This window comes from Lepidochelys olivacea (assembly GCF_965140295.1).
Source record: "Lepidochelys olivacea isolate rLepOli2 genome assembly, chromosome: 26".
In the NCBI taxonomy this organism is placed as follows: domain Eukaryota; kingdom Metazoa; phylum Chordata; order Testudines; family Cheloniidae; genus Lepidochelys; species Lepidochelys olivacea.
The window spans coordinates 2,983,979-3,000,154 of NC_140436.1; the positions used below are offsets into that span (position 1 = coordinate 2,983,979).

General features: G+C 42.3%; 1 protein-coding gene across 1 annotated transcript in view; it reads right to left on the minus strand.

Annotated features, from left to right (window-relative positions):
* The window catches only part of KCNU1 (potassium calcium-activated channel subfamily U member 1), a gene marked incomplete at its 5' end in the record, with an annotated part of 78,948 nt that overhangs the window by 19,370 nt on the left and 43,402 nt on the right, over positions 1-16,176 (minus strand). The window contains 3 exons of the mRNA XM_084614979.1: positions 4,018-4,195; positions 4,738-4,962; positions 8,941-9,040. Of these exons, the coding sequence (XP_084471105.1) occupies positions 4,018-4,195; positions 4,738-4,962; positions 8,941-9,040 (503 nt within the window). The remainder of the gene's footprint in view (positions 1-4,017; positions 4,196-4,737; positions 4,963-8,940; positions 9,041-16,176) is intronic.

Here is a 16,176-nt window from a genome sequence, read left to right on the forward strand (position 1 = left end):
GGACACCTAACCTGCTTAGCAGGTGTTTAAAGTGCTAGTAGGCACCTTTCTGGGCCTTAGACCCCTTGAAAATTTGGGCCCTTAGACCCTTCTGACAGCCTAAAGGCAGCTTTCGAGTACAGGACTGTCTGATCTAGCAAGGCTGGGAATTTTTGTTTTTATATGTGAGGTTATTAAAAAGAAATAGTCATTCAAAAAAAATAACATATTTTTATGGTATCTCCTGCCTTTAACCACTGATGCTTTTACTGACCACGATTTTGGTTTCTAGAAGTGGTGTTTAGAGGTGGACTAATACAAAATAATTACGAGGAAAAAGTGAAGCTAGTGGTTATAGCAGTGGGAGCTGGGACACCTGGGTACTACTCCAACCTCTCCCCACCTTAGTTCATAACCTGCTGGCTAACCATATAACCTCTCTGTGACTTGATTTAGCCATTCGCAAATGGGGTGTAATAATAATTTACTTCTTCCTAGGGGTGAATGTCTATAAGACGGTTTTGAGATCTTCATATGAAAAGCCCCATAGGAGTGTAAAATGTGGCCTCAATCTTTTGTTGGATCAGCAGAGACTTCCTATAGGTGGACCCAGCTGCAGGATCTGGGCCTATAATTACAAATAATTACAGCAGCAAAGCAGAAAGTGGGTTGGCTATTTTAACAACACATCTAATGAACCTAGAAAGAGGAAAGAGCTAATTTATACTCAGAAGGTGAATCACTAAACAGATTTAATGGCTGGCTCAGGGAAAAGGGGTTTTATTTATTGATGATAATTTCCTTTAAGTGAATACTACTTTTCTGTCCCCAGAAAACAGTGTAAATCTGAGAAATGGCCTTAACTGAGTAGCCAAGGATTTATGAAATTGGGATTGTAGTTACTTTAGGGTTCCAGAACTCACTAAAAAGTGAGTTAGGAGAGAGGCACTTTATAAATACCTGAGTGAAAAACCTAGGCTAAATAGAAAGGGATCATGTTGGGGAACTCAGTCTTTTGTCAGAAGATGTCAAAGCTGCTCGAGTCAGTGGTGACAGAATCTCTTTCCATTTATTGAAATAATTCTTTTAACAAGAACTGATCACAGTTGTGAGTAATAAAAACAAGAATAATTTGCATTTCCACATTGCCTCTCAGCCAAAGATCTCAACGCATGTTGCAAACTTTAATTAATTTGGCTTCACAACAATCCTATAACTATTATTACACAGGTGTACAATTGGGGTGCAGAACGACTAGGTAGTTGCCCAAGGACACACAGCAAGTCAGTGGTAAGGATGAGAATAGACTTGATGCCAGGATTCTTACTCTAACCACTAGATACCACTCCTTCCCAAACCCATAAATAGAACCCAGGAGCTCTGACTCTCAGTTCCCTGCTCTAACCACTAGCCCACACTCTAGCCATGAGTCAGGAAGAGAACCCAGGAGCCCCGATTTTTAATCGTCCCATCTCTAACCAGTACACTAGACTCCCACCCTGAAACATAATCTGGGGGTCCTGGCTCTCACTCCTATGCTCTAACTACTAGCCTTTTTTTTCCTTCTCCAGAGAAGTAATCTGATTCCTTATATGCTTGTCAGTGTCCCTGCTTCTCCTATTCTGGGGCCGAGCATTGGCCAAGCTTTTCCATTATCCATGATAGAAGATTTTTTCCCCATCCCCCTTGGTCATTTTAATGAATGAGGAAATCAGAGGCATCTTATTCCACATGCTCTGCTTCCGTGGAACAAATTGTCTTGTCATCTGTCCATCTCCCAACAGAATTGTTGGAAAGCTACATGGTGTGAAGAAGGATAGTCTTGTAGTTAAACCCCAGGACTGAGGATCTGAGATCTATTCCTGCCTATGATGTGTGACCATTGGTATGGGCTCAGATCAACAAAGGTATTTGGCCCACAATGCCTGAATACCCTTGAGGACCTGGGCCATGTTGCCTAACTTCTTTGTGCCTCAGTTTAAAGAACTGTAAAACATTGATAATACCTTGGGGAAAAGCCTGGGAGCTTGTTGGGGTTAATTAAAGTTTGTAAAGGGCTCTGAAATCTTCTGATGGATAAAGCTATAGAAGTATTTCCACGAGAAGTGGATAAAAATGTACTTGAGGAAACTACCCAGATGGGGTGGGAAGGGTTGTTTTTCTATTTTTCTCTATTATTGTTATTGCAGCTAAGGGGTTTGGATTCTGCTTATCACAAGTTCTGGTGATAAAGGCAAAAATGCTGAAGAGAAGACAGCCAGTGATTGATAGAAAGAAATGTCTTTTTATTCCTGTAGATAGATCTATCTATCTATCTATCTATCTATCTATCTCCATATGTATGTACAGTAGCTATATCTGTCTACTATGGATAGAGAGATTTAGACAAATATATATATATACACACACACGGTATCTATATCTATCTATGTGGTCAATATATAGATCTATAACTATAGATCTAACTTTATATGTGTACAGATTGCTTCTTAACTAATTAATCTGTTTCAGCTACATGTACTTCTTACTCAAACATCCCTTATTAGTCACTTTTTCTTCTTTTCTAATCCTATATTCATATTGTTTTGTCAATTTATTATTAAAAACGTGTCTCTGCCTTACTCTAATCTTCCTTTGGCACAGCCATTGTTTTAAAAGCCTTGTGAATGATAATAAAGTATGGGGAAAACACTTAGGAGAGCCATATATTTCTCAGCCTGTTTTCAGTTAATTAATACTTCTCCTTTCCCAAGAGGAGGACAAATCTTGGCTCCTTTGCCAAATGAAGGGAGGAAGAGAGATGCAATAAATATTCTGCTGGACTGGAGTTGTTTGCTTCCATGGCAGTTCTGTGCTATAAATGCTGTTTAGATTAAAACAGCAGCCCTCCACCCCACCTCAAGCCCCCATGGGGAAACATACAAATCTCTTACCTGTGTTGAAGGTTAGGGAATGTGCAATTCATCTGCCATCTACCACTGCCCATTAGCTCCATTCACATGGGCTTTTGCAAACAAAACTGGAGCTACTAAAGCTTCAGAAGTAAGCATGGATGCACCCCCACCCCTTCCCCATCCTCAGAAGGTGGAAACCCAAAGTATTGCTCTGAATTTGGAAGAGTCATTGATGTATTTATCTTTCGGAGGGACACCCAGTGACCAGAGCAGTGGTAGATGAGGGGGCAATGCCCAGCAGTCTAAAGGGGTGGTGGAGAGAAAGAAAGGACACAGATGATTCCTCATCAAATTTTTCAATTTGACTCAGTCATGTTTTGCTATAGCACACTGGGTAGCTCTCTGAGCACTTGGAGAATAAGTCCCAGAGACCTACTGGTTTTCCTTTCCATTAAACACCTGTTTGTCAAGCAGAAAAAAGTTTCCTTCCCCACTCCCTGACTCACCTCATTACTTAAGCTTTCTCTGTTTTTAATTTTTTTTACAATTATTTTATGCCAGGAGTTTCCTAGCAACCAAAGGATGGACTGTGGGGCCCCTATGGTTGTTCCTGGCAGTGGTAGTGGGTATATTTTGCAATACATGCTGCCCATTGGTGAGAGTAGCTGGCTTCCTATTCTCCCTGACCCTTGCCAAGGAGTTGCTCTTACTTGGTGCCCCTCACCTCAAAGCTGCAAGACAGTGGGAACTGCCATCTTGTGTCCCCTAATTCCTACCAAATCTGATACCAGTACTAAGCCAGAGAGAGGGCAGTGGCTGCATTTTTTACTTCTTCGTGTTGGACAAAGCAGGACAGGGCTTGTGGCAAGAGTCCCAACCTACAATCCATCACTGATGGGGCCTTGAAAAACCTCAAAATTGCCGACCAAAGTGCATGTTACCATCGTGGATGGTGTTAGTGCAAAGTCGTGACCACTCTCAATGAAAGATTAGTTTCAATTTGTCCTCTGCTAAGGTTTATGCAGAAGTAAACTGAAATATTCCTCTTCTAATGCTGCTGCTTGAGAAAGGCTACAGAGATTATTCTATTTTCCCCTGCCTCATCACATCAAAATGCTCATCTACATAACTGAGAAGTTCTTACCTCCAGCAGTTGAGCTGCACTTAAACTGCATAGACCGGATGTTAAGAGTGGCTAAGATGTTTTCTGTGTCCACCAGAGTTGGATTGGTGGAAGCCCTCACGTGAGAAGACAGGATGGTACACATGGTGCAGTACCTTATGTTAACTGCCCTCAGGTCTGCACAGGAGAGGGCGCTGCCCTGGTAAAAAAGGACAGACAGTTGGAGTATGAGACTCAGAGAAGGGTGAACATTAAAGGGTCATAGGTTTGGTTCAGATAAGCAAACAAATTTCAGAAACTTCTCCAATGTTCCTCTCACCAGCAAAGGTCCAGAAACAGAAGTAGAAACTGCAAAAACTTTGAACTTCTCTTGTCAAATTTTGGATACTTTCCCACTTATTGTGGGGATCAGGTTCTCTGTGCTTCTGTAGGAAACCAGAGAGTGAAGAAGCACCCATAAAAGAAAACAAACTTTGGAGAAGTGAAAATTTGTCAAGAAAGTTTTGGGTTCAGGTTCAAGTTTGGATCTGAACGGATTTGTCCATCTCTGATGAGAATACAGAATTGCAGAAGGAAAATCCAGTGGAAGACAAAAGAAGCAAACTCCTATCATAAGGGAAAAGTGTCAAATCTGGAGTGTTGTACATGGTTACTAAAAACATATTGAACTTTAAAACTGTCTAAAAATGGTGTGTGTGTGTGTGTGTGTGAGAGAGAGAGACTGAAGAGAGAAATACTTACCGGGAATAATAGCAGCTTTGGGAAATTCTGGATAAATTTCCACTCTCTTTTCATATATTCCAGAGACCCAAGAAAGACAATGTCTTTCAGCTCCTGGTAAGTGAAGTTACTGGCTCTTAAAGGCATCACAAAGTTCCGCAGCCCAATCAATGTTGAATTAGCATCTCCAAAGACACAAACGACGATATGATCATGCAGAGGTGAAGTAGTTTGTCTCTGGTGCTTCTAAATTAAAACAGAACAGACCCCAAGCTGCTAGTTTTTTACATTTTTCCTCAACGTCCCGGAAGACTTGGGCCATTTCCTTACTGGATAACACTCCTGCCATAGAATCAGACTTTGTATACAATTAAACAATTCCTCATAAGTTCTTTGACTCCAAACTCACTCCCCTAAAGTTTTGGTAGCAGGAATACAACATAGCAGAGAAGATAGCTTACAATGGTGAGGAGAACTACATGTTCAAATCCCAACAGTATCTGCTGAGCCCTACAGTCTTCTAAAACAGTAAAATAAATATCAGGCAGTGTTGTGTTTGAGTCTTTCAGGTGAGCCTTTAAAAAGTAAGGTACTGTTAGCTCTGCATGGACATTACTGATACAAGGCACTTTTTCACTAAGGGTTAGAAGTTCCCCTTGAAGTTGTGGTCAAAATCTCTTCCCCCTACACACACATTGTTGTGAAGTGTGCTCGCCTCAGTACATATGAGCAGTAAATTCCATGAAGCTTGCAACTTCCCTTCAGAAAACACAAGCTGATTGCTGCAAACAGAAGAATTTTACCCAGACACCAGATTAGAACCCCTTCCTCTGCTGTGCTCAGGCAGAGTCAGGGATTTTAAAGGGACGCTCCCCACCCTTTCTGCACTGGCTGCTCCTACTGTGCTAAGGTTTTTAGTGTGTTCCATATCATGGCTAATCAGAACTTCACTGCAATGGTGGGATTAGAACTCCAATCATCTTGCTCCAGAAGCACAGAGCAGTATCGCTTGGAGCAAGCTATTAGCAGTATAGGTCCTACAACACACAGTGGAGCAGTTCTTAGTCCTTCCAGTAGAGAGCAGTGGTGCACATAGACAATTTAAAACCCTCTTCGTTCCTCTCCCTCACAGTCTCTTCACCTCATCTTTACGGCCCCTCTCATCTGTGTCCCCCTCATACGCCTTCCCTTCAATTTCCTCACTCCCTTTCTTTTCTGTTTATTTATCCAATCTCCTCCCAACCAAACCTGCCCCCCCCAAAATAAATATATACATAAATTAAATTGTAGCACTAACATGACACCTGCTGCCTGCACACTGTTCTCTCTGCTTGTGTTTTATATCATGTTCCCCATGCTGTGTCCGCTACCCTGTGTTTGTCCATGAGCCCCCCTTCTTGCTTGGTCCTTAGGCATTACTGCAGTAAATATGATTAATAATAACAACTTTGGCCAATTTGTTATTTACATAGGATCGTATTTATCCAGTTATGTATTTGTTATTAATTTCAGGGTTGGGGCCCCATTGTGCAAGGCAAAGTACAAATGCACAGGAAGACATGGTTAGTCCTTGTCTCAAGGAGCGTGCCATCTCATTTAAACCACAGAGATCAGGGGAGAGGCAGAGCAATCATGTTAGGGAATTTGTTTCCTTATTTTTTGACCAGATGTATATTTGGGTTTTGCATTTCTGGTCCTGTGATGTCATGTTTCCTTGTGACACACTATGCCATTGTTTGTGTCATCCTCTCTGCATGATGAGGTTCCAAATAATGAGATGTAACTGAGGAAGCCTTACTTGATTGGTACATGGTATGTGTCCACATTAACCAGTTGAGAGCTGTCAATGTACATGGTGTGTATCCACCTTAGGCAATGAGGTGTCAAATTAGTAAGTCCTCGTAACATTCTTTCCCCAGCCACTTTTCTTTCCAGAGAAACAAAAGCATTATGGCAGAGGAAACTTTCCTGATGAGAGATTACAATCATAACTAAATTAAATGACAGGTTTCAGAGTAACAGCCGTGTTAGTCTGTATTCGCAAAAAGAAAAGGAGTACTTGTGGCACCTTAGAGACTAACCAATTTATTAGAGCATAAGCTTTCGTGAGCTACAGCTCACTTCCTCAGATGCATATTGTGGAAACTGCAGCAGGCTTTATATATACACAGAGAATATGAAACAATACCTCCTCCCACCCCACTGTCCTGCTGGTAATAGCTTATCTAAAGTGATCATCAGGTGGGCCATTTCCTGATGATCACTTTAGATAAGCTATTACCAGCAGGACAGTGGGGTGGGAGGAGGTATTGTTTCATATTCTCTGTGTATATATAAAGCCTGCTGCAGTTTCCACAATATGCAACTGAGGAAGTGAGCTGTAGCTCACGAAAGCTTATGCTCTAATAAATTGGTTAGTCTCTAAGGTGCCACAAGTACTCCTTTTCTTTTTAAATTAAATGATTGTCTCTAACTAATCGGTTTAGTTTATATTGAATAATGAAACCTTCAGCTGTATTTAATGCAACATGCCTTAAGTCCAATGATTAGTTTGTTGAATGGAGCTAAACAATTAAAAATGCAATCTATTATATAGTGTATTTTATAGGAACAATTGGAAAAACGATGACCGCGGGAATCTACAGAAGGAAATATGCAGTTGCTAGATCAACAGGAGAAAGTTTGATATAATAAGCGAGCAACAGGGACGGACATGTTATTTTGGAGAAACAAGTCTACAAGCTTGAGGTGTAATTCCCAGCTTGAAGAATCATACCGGTGCTAGCTCTGATAGTGCTTGTGCACTAAAAATAGCCTAGCATGAGTAATGGGAGCGGCTCACCACCCCAGTACATATCCATCTGAGATGCTAGGTACCTAGCTGGGTTGCCTAGCACCTCAGGCTGCTTGCACTGCAGTGGCTACACTCTATTTTTAGCACACAGGCTTGATCAGACCTAGCGCTGATGCGATTTCTCAAGCTAACAATCCCCAGCCCCAAGTGTAGACGTACGCTAAGGATTTGAAAATGTGACTTAGGTGCTTTTGAAAATGCTACCGTTGGGTTATCTGAGCTGAGCCTCCAGGCCTTTCAGATATTTATCCCTTTCTACTTTGGATGTTGATGGCTTTTAGGATCCTTTTACATGCTCAGAAGGAGGATGCTGCATTTCAAGCAGCATGAATTCCAACCTGCTGCAAGTCTCCCAGCTGGCGGAACAGCTTGAACATTCCGTATTTCTGATGAAATCTTTGATCACCTCACTGCAAGATTTGGTTGCCTCCTCTCAGAATCCTGGCAGCTCAGAGCACCACCTGCCATTTCTAAATGGAATTTTATTCTTTTAAAAGATTAACACTTATAGTAAATAAATGAGCTAAAAGGAAAAAAAAAAAAAAGAGTTTAAAGATTCCCAGACTGGTAAAATCAGAACACAGAAAGTCTTGAAATTTGCAATTAAGTCATTAAAAAATTTTTTTTTGAAAATCTGTTTCCTCTTTGCCTACCTGCCAGGACCCTCTAGTGAACCAGCTGCTCCCCCACCCCCAAGTCTTGCTGCATAGGAAAGGCCTTGCTGGGGAGGTATTATGTATTATATTAGAGATATATTAAAAAGAGCCCCCTCTCTGTGCACCCCATATAGCCCTAGTAAGGTTGGGGTTCAATTCCCAGCCCAGACACCTTGTATGACCTTGGGCAAGTCACTTAGCCTCTCTCAGCTTCAGATCCCCATCTGTAAAGTGGGGATAACACTCCTGTGCCAGTCGTCCGCCTGTAGAGTATACGTTCTTTGGGAGAGGGACTGTCTCCTGATATGTGCATTTACAGTGCCTAACACGATGGGGTCTTTGTCTTGATTGGAGCCTCTAGGTGCTATTGTCATACTAATAATAATAACCAGCAGGAACAGATGGAACCACCCTCAAGGATGCTACTGCTTCTAGACACTCCCATTCCCACCTGTCCCTGAGGCTCAACCCCTCTCTGAGCTTCCCTCAGGGTCTCGTAGCATAGATCAGTGTCACAGTGTATCCCTAAGAGAAGAAGAAAGAACACAAGTAAAGTGAGTGAGTGAACCGCGCAGGTGTGAGTGTGTCCTCGGCACTGAGTACACAGTGGGTGCCAACCTCTGCAGACAGCACAGCCCTTAGATACTTAGAAAGGCATTCCCCAGAAGCAGTCATAGGAGTTCCATACAGCCTAGCTGATTACACCACACCTACCAGGACAGCCTGTTCCAGTGGGACAGCCTTGCACCAGTGGAACATTCCTGTGGAATCCAGCAGAGCATTGCTATCCTCTTCTGCCACGACAGCCGCAATCCTAAAGAGATAGAGCAACTGATCAGCTACATCGCAGCCATGGTGACAGTTTAGCCACATTGAAATGATCTTTGTACCGGTTCGCAAGAACCCATCTTTGTCTGACTCGTGGCTAGTCTGTCTCACTGCAGCAAGGCAGATCGGTTGTAAGGAGCTGTACATTACATACAAGAGATCTGTCTTGTCCTGGCTGGTACATAGTTGCAGTGATGGTGCAGCAATTTAAAGAAAACACTAGAGGGGATTATTTAGATGAATTCTCTTGTTAATGTGCAAAAAGAAAAGGAGGACTTGTGGCACCTTAGAGGCGAACAAATTTATTAGAGCATAAGCTTTTGTGAGCTACAGCTCACTTCATCGGATGCATGCATGTATCTCACAAAAGCTTATGCTGAAATAAATTTGTTCGTCTCTAAGGTGCCACAAGTCCTCCTTTTCTTTCTGTGAATACAGACTAACACGGCTGCTACTCTGAAACCTGTCATCTTGTTAATGTGCCGTGTAGAGCCAAGCAAATGCAGGGAGAACACATTCATCAAATATTTCTTTGAATTATTATATGGATGGTTCTAGTGGCTGTTTCATGCTTGCTTCCCCTGAATACTCTAACCACTGAGTTCATCAGCAGGGATGTTCATGGAAAGAGCGATTTTTATGCAACCCCTGTCTAGCCCCAAAACCCAATGAAATCAGCAGGAACCTTTCCATTGACTCGATGAGTTTAGGATCAGGACGATGTTGCAGAGTATTGACAGAAAGTAAATTTCAAATATGTAGTTGTGCTTCAAAGTGTTATATTCATCTAATCAGGGAGCAGAAAGAACACCATGTGCCTTACATATCCAATCAGGTTAAATTCTGAATGCCAAATTGTTGTGATGTTACTGTTCCTGACCTCAAGAATTGTTCGGAGAATACTTTTGAATGGCAGATAACTATGAGAAAATCACTATCTGATCTCAGCCAACTCCTGAACAGAAAAAAGAGGTGAAATGTGTTGAATAAATAATTTACTCAGAACGATTTTCTCCCGTTCTGAAGTTGGGGTAAAATCAACCTTGAACAATTGTCAAGAACATTTACCAAGTCAGGTACAAAATCGACTTGATCACCCTATGACTGTAATGACCACAATAATGGGGGGAATTAAAAAACCCACCCAGGGGATTAGATCTTCTGCTGTCGTAAACTGGCATAACTCCACCAGCCAAGGTACTAGCCCTTCATATTTTACGTGTCTTAGGGCTTGTCTAATCTTAAAATGCAGCAGTGTTGCTGTAGTGCTTCAGTGAAGACGCTACCAATGCCGATGGAAGGGCTTCTCCTACTGGCGTAGATACTCCGCCTCCCCAAGAAGCGGTAGCTGTGTCGACAGGAGAATTCCCACCTCCCCATTGATATAGCGCAGTCTACACAAGGAATTAGGTTGGTATCACTACATCATTCATGGTGAGCAATGCAGTTATACCGACATACCTTGCTGGTGTAGACCACACCTCAGTAATCTCTCACCTGGCACAAACAGAATGAGCAAGGCCAGGTTCACTGAATGGGAGGGTGTTGCAGGGGCAGGAGGGAGGTGTGAAGGGAAAGGGTGACATTCCTTTCTGAGGGCCTTTCTGAGGCTGTTTCTTTCCACAGGAGACCTCATCAAAGACCAGGCTGGAAGTTCCAGCTGGCTGCTGCTAGCTCACCAACCATAGTCTAAGGAAGTAATAACGAAGCCCCAGGGTGTCCTCGTTAGAATGGGTTGCCTTGTTCTTTTTAAATTAACATGTTTCCAGGTTTTATAAACATTCACCCATCACGAGACCAACACAAAATATAAAAGCCACAGAGGGTCCATTAATGGCACTGAGCAAAACTGTAATGATTGCAGCTTGGCAAGCAGCCCGCAAACCTTCTCTGTGACATGTTCAAGACATTAGAACATGTGCTGGGTTTAATTTTAATCATAAGTCAGAAAGCTGGCTCCATTGCAGAACTGCAGTGCCTTCCTAACCCTGTTCCCTCTTAGCTAGCACAGTCCAGCAGGGACCAGCACCAGATGTTTCAGAGGAAAGTGCAAGAACCGTCACTGTGGCAGATATGGGATAATCTGCCCTCAATGATGGTCTCACTTTAGAGACTGGCTTAAACACTGAACCATAAGGTCTTATATCTCTTCCAAATTTAATTAGTATTAACTATTAAAACTCTAGATATTATTGCTACCATGTAAATGTCTAGTCCCTCTTTGAGTCTTGCTAAATTCTTGGCCTTAATGACATCCTGTGGCAGTGAGTTCCACTGTCTAATTACTGGTTGCATGAAAAAAATTCCTTTTATCAGTTTTGAATTTTTCACTTTCCAATTTTATTTGTTCTCCCTTTGTTCTAGTGTTATGAGACAGTGAGAAAGTCTAAACTTGTTCTCTAAATAGAACTGTCTACAGTAATTGATATATCTGGGGGAATAAATAAACCTGCGTCCCATTAAACCTCTCCAGTGTATCCATACAGTCCGATGCCAAATAGAGACAGTTTTGTCCATTAGCCCTACGGCTCCTCCCCAGTATACAAGGCCTCTTCCCTGCTGCCCAGATAATGAATGTCCCAGCCAGTGATTAAATGGTATTTTGGCAAGTTGGAGACAGTCTTCTCACAAGTCCTTTTCACTCTACTCAGCGCTACCAATCAATCAGTGCACACGTTTTCTATCATAATAAAACCATCATCTATATACACAAGCCACCATGGGTGACATCTCCCTTCATTCCAATATTATAGGAAACATATATGCCTTGGAGGAAACACCTGTTGGAACTCCGAGATGGGAAAAAAAAAAAAAAAAAAGACTGCAAGAAACCCACTTAATCATAAAGGCATCCACCCGATGTCCTTGCCAAAGCAAAGGGGATTGTGATTTAGCTCACCATTCTTTAACTAAGGTTCCCTTCTGCCATATGTTCTGCAAATGACATGATCCTTGCAGAAATCTGCTTTCCTTGGGAGAGGAATAAATCAGCCTACACTAAGATCTTAGGAATTTGAAAGTGGGGAAAAAAGTCTTACTGGTATATAGATGCTTGGGGCCAGATTATCAAAAGAGTTCAGGGCCAGCTTTTCAAGAGCTTGTCACTTGCTGTTGGGACCAAATTTCTCAAAAGGGCTGAGCATGTTGGGCGCTGGGCTTTTTTGAAAATGTGGCTTTTGGTGTCAGAATAAGAGCGGCTGCATGGTGAGTACTTTGGAAAAACTGGGCCTTATTTAGATGTCTGAATGGGAGCTGAGCTCTTTGAAAATCTGGCCACAATTGTGAGGGCTAAATGTTTGAAAATCTGGAGATAGGTGCATATCCCACTTGTGGATTGGTGCGTAGGGATGTGGGGCGTGTGGGTGTGTTTCCAGGTCCCACTCTGTGCCTGATCCACCCAAGATATGAATCTTTTATAGCCTCACCTGACAATGCTTGGCTGTTTAACCAAGCCATAGAAAGACTTGTGCTTTCAGCTCTAGAGGTCCCCAGTTTAATCCCCTGTGTGTCAGCCAGGATGGCAGCCATCACAGGTGCTCTAGAGTTGAAATGATAGGTAGACAGATAACCACAGTTTGATGGTGAAGTTTGTTCTTTTCCTATATCAACTCATAGTCAGAACTGTAACAGAAACCCATCAGTCACGTCTTAGTGAACACTGGATCAGTACCTCAGCTCCGAGGTATGCTAGAAGACAGATAGATAGATCCATTATGTTTCAAACGTCATCTGAGAATTTTGAACTAGCATAAGTGATTAACAGTTGTTTATAGCATTCCAAGACAGGAATGGAAGCCCTTTTATCGTATCTTCAGCTGCCAATAACTTCTGCTGATAAGCTATCTTTAAATCCTTCACAATGTCTTTGCAAAGCTCTGAAATCTTTTTTGAATCCCCAGCCTGCAGCATTCTGACCTTGGATGTTTCAGTCTCACATAGGAGAATGTGCTTGAAGTGAGTCTTGGTGTCAGACTTTTTGGTGTTTGCTGAGTTCTTTGCTTACTGGTATTCCCTTGGCTTCAGCTGAAAGCTAAAAACCTTTGCAAATCCTTTGGACACAATACTGCCTTCTGTCTCCCAGTGTTGTAATGAGGAGAGGAAAAGGACATAAGACTGAGTGCAAAGCATCCTACCGTTAGCGGTGGATGGAAGAATTTCTTGATTATGCCTGAACAACCAACACACACAGTAAATACCTGAGCTGCCATTGCAGAAGATTTCAGAAAGAAGAAATCTCTGGGTACCTAAATGAAGCAGGCAGGTTGATTCAACAGCTGGAGCTTGGAAAGTCCGCATCCCACCAGCCTGAACATCATTCCATTGTCTTCTGCATCTTGAGGCTTGTGAATGATTTAAGGCATGGAATGTAGGCTATTCAGTTCACATCCCATTTGGGAATCCTCTTTATTGTTTTTTTAATCACTCCCAGATATTGCACTGCACATATGTTAGTCTTATACTTCAAGGAGGAGTAGGGCTTCACACACAAAGCAAAAATTGCCTGTGCCCAGGCAGGTTGCTAAACAGTCTCCCGTTAATGGCCATGGCTGCATTGTGAGAATACTGCTTATTCATCATCACAGATTAATGTACATTACTTCAATCATAATGGATCAAAGTGGTTTGCCTACTTCACATGGAACTGTGAGGCGTAATTAATTGATGCATGCAGAGGAGCTGTGCATAATTGCAAAGTATCATTATTTATAGTATTCCAACAAACTGTTAACAAACACATCCGGCAACACATAAACCCAGCATTTTAGAAAAAAGGATTGTAATTATATCCATTGAACCAAACAGTTCCTTAACAATGTACATGCAACCCCCAGTGAAGTGAGTGGAGTTACATGGGTATCACTAAAGTTGCAACAAACAATTTTATTTATAGCACAGTAACACCTAAAGGCCACAGCTGAGTTCAGGGCCTTATTATACTAGATGCTTTGCCCGCACAGTGTAAGGGACAGTCCCTACCCCCAAAAAGCTTTCAGTATGAACTGACAAGACAGAGAAAGGATGGAAAGTGGTTTGCCTGCAGTCACACACGAGGTGGATAGAAGGGCTGAGATTCGAACCCAGATTTTCTGACTTCCAGTCTAATGCATCATCCATTAAACCACAGCAAGGCCACACTGAGACATATCGTGCTGCAGTGGCATAGCACAGCTGTGCCAGACGCTCTGGTCAAGATGCTCTATGCCGATGGGAGAGAGCTTTCCCGTCGGCATAAAAAAACCACCTCCGCAAACTGCATAAATTATGCACACAAACACTTATGCTGGTGTAATTTATATTGCTCAGGGGTCTGGAATATTCACACCCCCATGCAACGTAAGTTTTGTCAGCATAGGCTGTAGTATAGACATAGCCTGAGACAGCAGCTGCTTTGTGTTGATCTACAAGAATAAAGTTCTCTGCAGCCACAAGGTTAGCAACTTTTGTTTTAAATGAAAGCCAGGAGTCTCATGTAATAACATGACTGCAGGAGCCAGGGCTTTAATAAAAACACCAAATAGCACTCAGATTTGTGATAAAATCATGAGTTAGCTACTCTGTGAACAAAATATGGGTGCAAATGTACAATAGGTAACAATGCTGCACTGTTGGGGAGATGGCCTAGGTGCTCTCATGGGTCCTTTCCATCTCTAAACTCATGAAGCTGTTTGACCTTCTTTAGTAAGCCTGTCATCTGATCTGTATGTCCCCTCTCTGCCCTCCAGTCTAATTAGCTTCCTCGGAAAGGTTGCTAACACTTCAATGTACAAGGACACATTGTGCAGCACACAGATAAAAGCCAGGTGCCATAACTCCATCGCTGATGTGTTTAATAACAGCACCGTTATCACAAGAAAGCCAGACGCCCTGGTTGCAGATTGAATTTGTGTATCCGCGAATTGTTTTACCAGAAAACAATAGCTCATTATGAGTGGTGTCCATTTTGAGATCTCTGCTGAAGTTCCCAAGGGTTACTGTAGGGCCATTAAAAATGCAGTCTCGCCCACACCTACGTATAACGTATTGCAACTGAGAGATGGTTTAAAATTGCAAACCACTGACTCAGAGTAGCATCAGCTTCAGGACTCTGGCAGCCCCTAACTAGTTTAGTCTGGGTTCTGACCCCCCCACACACACCCCACACATACTCAATTCACCAGCTGTGACATCACCTGCGATTGCCAGAACATCATAATGAAGGGGTATTGTCCTGACACGACACTGTGTCTAAACTACTGTTCCCTGTAGGTGTCCTGCTCATGGTTCCTTCCCACCCTCCCTGCATTCCAACTTATTTCATGTCACTATACCACGGATTTAAATTTAACCATTCTCATCGAGGTGGGAGAAAATGCCTTTCACTGACAGTACAAACTTCTGAAGGTACACTGCTGAAGAAGAGATGTGGTTTGCCTTATGGTGGAAATTGGTGAAAAGCCCACATTTGGCTGGTTTTATGCTACAAGAGAACTCTACACACAGCTGTACTGATGGAAAATGACCACAGATATTTACAGTGCAAATTTCTGGATTCAAGCCCATTGTCAATCAGAATGGGGCAGATGCTAACTTTAAAAGTAGGGCCTGATTCTGCTACTCACACTTTCAGCAGTGGCTTTTCTCGGTGACAGTCAGACTGATTAGAGAGTCAGGCACTACTCAGCTTGAGCACGGGTGGCAGAATTTGGCCCCTAATTATTTAATTAAAACCCCAAAGCACGTGATGTGTATGAAGGAACAATGTTGAACTTGGCAAACAGGGAAAAGCAAATCTGGTCATGATGAATAATCTCCAATGACAACCTTGTCATTTTTCTGAGAGCTTCTCAAGAGTTCCCTTTTTTTTTGGTCACTGTTTATCAGAATTTGCATGGCTAGTTAGCAGGTTAATTTAATTAGCAGCAGTGTTTCTGAACAGCCTGATGGGGGATCTGTGGAGGGCAACAGAATCTGTTCTTGAATTATGGAATTGCACACACTCACACATCTGGAAGCCATCGTGGAACAGATCACGGTCTTGTAAACACATGTTGAGTGTTGCAATATTGTACTAATCACTTCCAACCTGTCAAAGTTTGCAGGAGAAGAGTGACTGGGAACATTTGGGATCATTTGTGACTCAGT